Here is a 4,233-nt window from a genome sequence, read left to right as displayed (position 1 = left end):
CTTATACTTAAGTCGGCATTGTGCCTTTTCTATTTAATTCCGATATAATTTCCGTGTTTCATCATCAATAATAAGGTCAGAGGGATACAGTAAACCTGAAGTGAAGCATCGGAATCTATAACTAGTGTCACAGGAATGGTTAAAACATAGATAGTAGGAAGAGTCAGTCTTCTTGTACTTAAGTCGTCATTGTGCCTTTGTATTTAATTCCGAGGCACTTTCTGTGTTTCATCATCAATAAGAAGGTCCAAGGGATACAGTAAACCTGAAGTGAGAATTCGGAATCGATAACTAGTGTCACAGGAATGGTTCAAAACACAGTCAGTAGGAAGAGTCAGTCTTTTTATACTTAAGTCGACATTGTGCCTTTTGTGTTTAATTCCGATGCAATTTCTGTGTTTTATCGTCATTAAGAAGGTCAGAGGGATACAGTAAACCTGAAGTGAAGCATCGGAATCTATAACTAGTGTCGCAGGGATGGTTCAAAACTTAGACTATAGGAAGAGTCAGTCTTCCTGTACTTAAGTCGGCATTGTGCCTTTTGTATTTAACCCTGCTGTTCTGTTCGGGTCTATATGACCCGAAACGAATATGAACGTTATTTTACATTATGTAAATACCAATATATATTTATGAAACTTTGTGACTTTGTCTGAAAATGGATGAGCAGCATGTGTTTTAAAAGGTTTTAAAAAAGTTTAAGAAGTTTGGGCTTCAACTGTAATAGTTGCATATGTAATGTTCGGGTCATAATGACCCGACACAAATATGTTTAGTGTAACTCGTATTTATTTCTAAAATCTGGAAATGGCGAAAATTATTTTTGTTGTGTTGTGTGGGAATAGTGACTGCATCATTCCAACTTACTCTCAACAATCACCTAAAGCTCCATGCGTTCACAACAATGGGCTTGTTTGTTGCTTTCCCCAGGAAATAATAATTGGCAGTTCTCAATAATTGGAATGCTTTGTTTCTGCCCAGTTTGACTTGTGACACCATGGCGATGAGACCATTGAATGATCGTGAGTTGGAAGAAATAGTAAATGCCTCACCAGATGAAGGATCACTTTCTGAGTTTGAAGATCACATCAGCAATGCATCTGAAAGCGAGTGTTCCGATGACAGTTACGACAGTCCACAGCCCATACAAAATAGTGTAGAGACTTTTCTTTCTAAAAATGGGAATATAGAATGGCAGTTGCATCCACCAGCACAACATGGTCGCCTACCAGCTTCGAACATCATCAAGAGTACCCCAGGAGTTACCAGGTATGCAGTCAGCAGAATATCTGATGTAAAATGTTCATTTGAAGCAGTATTTCACACAGCGCTTCAAAATGAAATAATAGAGATGACAAATATTGAAGGGCAGCGAGTTTATGGTGAACAGTGGACAGATATTGATGGTTCTGTTTTCCATGCATACTTAGGACTCTTACTCCTAGCGGGTGTATATCGATCTCATGGGGAGTCTACAAAAAGTTTGTGGGATAAAGATACTGGGCGAAACATATTTCGAGCAACCATGTCTCATGAAACATTCTGTAAGATATCACGTGTCCTGCGATTTGACAAGAAATCTACTAGAGAGGAAAGACGACGTACTGACAAACTTGCCGCAATTCGTAGTATTTGGGAGAAGTGGGTAGAGGTCCTTCCTAAACTGTATAATCCAGGAGAAAATGTTACTGTTGACGAGCAGTTAGTAGCATTTAGAGGTCGCTGTCCATTCAAGCAGTATATCCCAAGTAAACCGGCAAAATATGGGATCAAAATATGGACCATGTGTGACAGCAAAACTTCATACGTACTGAAAGCCCAAATTTATACAGGAAAGGTGAGTGGAGCGGCACCAGAAAGAAATCAGGGAATGAGGGTGGTATCTGATCTCACTTCTGAGTTACGTGGTCAGAATATCACGTGTGACAACTTTTTTACGTCGTACAATTTGGGGCAGCTGCTTCTGAAAAGGAAATTGACTATGTTGGGAACTATACGGAAAAATAAGCCGGAGCTTCCACACAAAATGACCAACAAGGAGGTACACAGCTCTTCATTTTACTTCACAAATGACACTACTGTGGTTAATTATATTCCTAAGAGACACAAGAATGTTGTACTTATGAGCACTCTCCACCATGATGCGGAAATCAGTGACAGGGCTGATAAGAAGCCAAAAATGATTTTGGACTATAATTCAACCAAAGGTGCTGTAGACACGCTTGATCAGTTATTAGGTACATATACATGCAAACGAAAAAGTAATAGGTGGCCAATGATAGTTTTCTACAATATTCTTGATGTTTCTGCTTATAATGCATACGTTTTGTGGATTTCGGTTGACCCTAATTGGAATGCAAGCAAATTGACTAGAAGGAGAATATTCTTGGAGGAACTTGGAAAGTCACTGATAAAAGAACATATTGCATCAAGAACGCATTTCCCAAGAACAGAAGATTCTTTGAGAATGGTCACAAGCATCCAAAACCCGAATGATGTGGGTGGTGTGTCAGAATCGGTAACAACAAGAAAATCTACAAAACGTGCACGCTGTAAGTTCTGTCCATCAAGTAATGACAATAAAACAAACATGGTGTGTGGAAAATGTAGTAAACATATTTGCAAGAAACATGTAACCTACTTGTGTCCACAGTGCAAGCAGTAAGAAAAGAACTGTAGTATTTTATAAGATGATTGTATTGAAAATTCTGTTGTTTCAAATTTATGTGAATACTTGTGCCTAAACTACAATCAGTAAGAAGAGAGGATTCTAAAGTTGTAGTGCTTTCTATGTTGGAATGTAATAAAAAAACTGTAGTGTGTTCTGTACTGTAGTGTGCTCTAAGATGAATATCTGTAATGACAACTGTCTGTTGTTAGAAAATGTCAATACTTACGTCTAAACTGTCAACAATAAGAATAGAAGTATGGAAAAACTGTAGTGCTTTCTAAGTTGAATGCCTGTAATGGAAACTGTCTGTTGTTTCAAATTTATGTGCATATTTAAATGAAAAATATCCCTCAATAAAGTTGTATGCATTGTTATTATTATTATTATTACCATTATTATTATTATTATTATTATTATTATTATTACTAACAAGGTACTGGAATAGAACAACAATGTCGATAGCTAAAACTGTACCAAAATTTATGTTTCTAAAGCATTTTGATATGTCGGGTCATATTGACCCGAACAGTATATATGTCAAGTAAAAGTGAACAGAACAGCAGGGTTAATTCCGATGCAATTTCTGTGTTTCATCGTCAATATGAAGGTCAGAAGGATACAGTAAACCTGAAGTGAAGCATCAGAATCTGTAACTAGTGTCACAGGAATGGTTCAAAACATAGACAGTAGGAAGAGTCAGTCTACATGTACTTTAGTCCGCATTGTGCCTTTTGTATTTAATACCGTTGCAATTTTTGTGTTTCATCGTCACTAAGAAGGTACAAGGGATACAGTAAACCTAAAGTGAAGAATCGGAATCTATAACTAGTGTCACAGGAATGGTTCAAAACATAGTCAGTAAGAAGAGTCAGTCTTCTTGTACTTAAGTCGGCATTGTGCCTTTTCTATTTAATTCCGATGCAATTTCTGTGTTTCATCATCAATAAGAAGGTCAGAGGGATACAGTAAACCTGAAGTGAAGCATCGTAATCTATAACTAGCGTTACAGGAATGGTTCAAAACATAGTCAGTAAGAAGAGTCTGTCTTTTTGTACTTGAGTCGGCATTGTACCTTTTGTATTTAATTCCGATGCAATATCTGTGTTTCATCACCAATACGAAGGTCAGAGGGATACAGTAAACCTCAAGTGAAGCATCGGAATCTATAACTAGTGTCACAAGAATAGTTCAATCATAGCCAGTGGGAAGAGTCAGTCTTCTTATACTTAAGTCGGCATTGTGACTTTTCTATTTAATTCCGATATAATTTCTGTGTTTCATCATCAATAATAAGGTCAGAGGGATACAGTAAACCTGAAGTGAAGCATTGGAATCTATAACTAGTGTCACAGGAATGGTTAAAACATAGATAGTAGGAAGAGTCAGTCTTCTTGTACTTAAGTCGTCATTGTGCCTTTGTATTTAATTCCGGTGCAATTTCTGTGTTTCATCATCAATAAGAAGGTCCAAGGGATACAGTAAACCTGAAGTGAGAATTCGGAATCGATAACTAGTGTCACAGGAATGGTTCAAAACATAGTCAGTAAGAAGAGTCAGTCTTC

The 4,233-nt window shown here is 37.2% G+C and overlaps 1 protein-coding gene across 1 annotated transcript; it reads left to right on the top strand.

Annotated features, from left to right (window-relative positions):
* Positions 1-997: 997 nt before the first annotated feature.
* On the top strand, positions 998-3,216 carry LOC124798450. Its single transcript, XM_047261873.1, has 3 exons — positions 998-1,641; positions 1,795-2,661; positions 3,105-3,216. The coding sequence occupies exons 1-3, from the start codon at positions 998-1,000 to the stop codon at positions 3,214-3,216; spliced, it is 1,623 nt and encodes a 540-aa protein (XP_047117829.1).
* Positions 3,217-4,233: the final 1,017 nt, after the last annotated feature.

This window comes from Schistocerca piceifrons, chromosome 1 (assembly GCF_021461385.2).
Source record: "Schistocerca piceifrons isolate TAMUIC-IGC-003096 chromosome 1, iqSchPice1.1, whole genome shotgun sequence".
Lineage (NCBI taxonomy): Eukaryota > Metazoa > Arthropoda > Insecta > Orthoptera > Acrididae > Schistocerca > Schistocerca piceifrons.
This window is presented reverse-complemented; position numbering and strand designations above follow the sequence as displayed.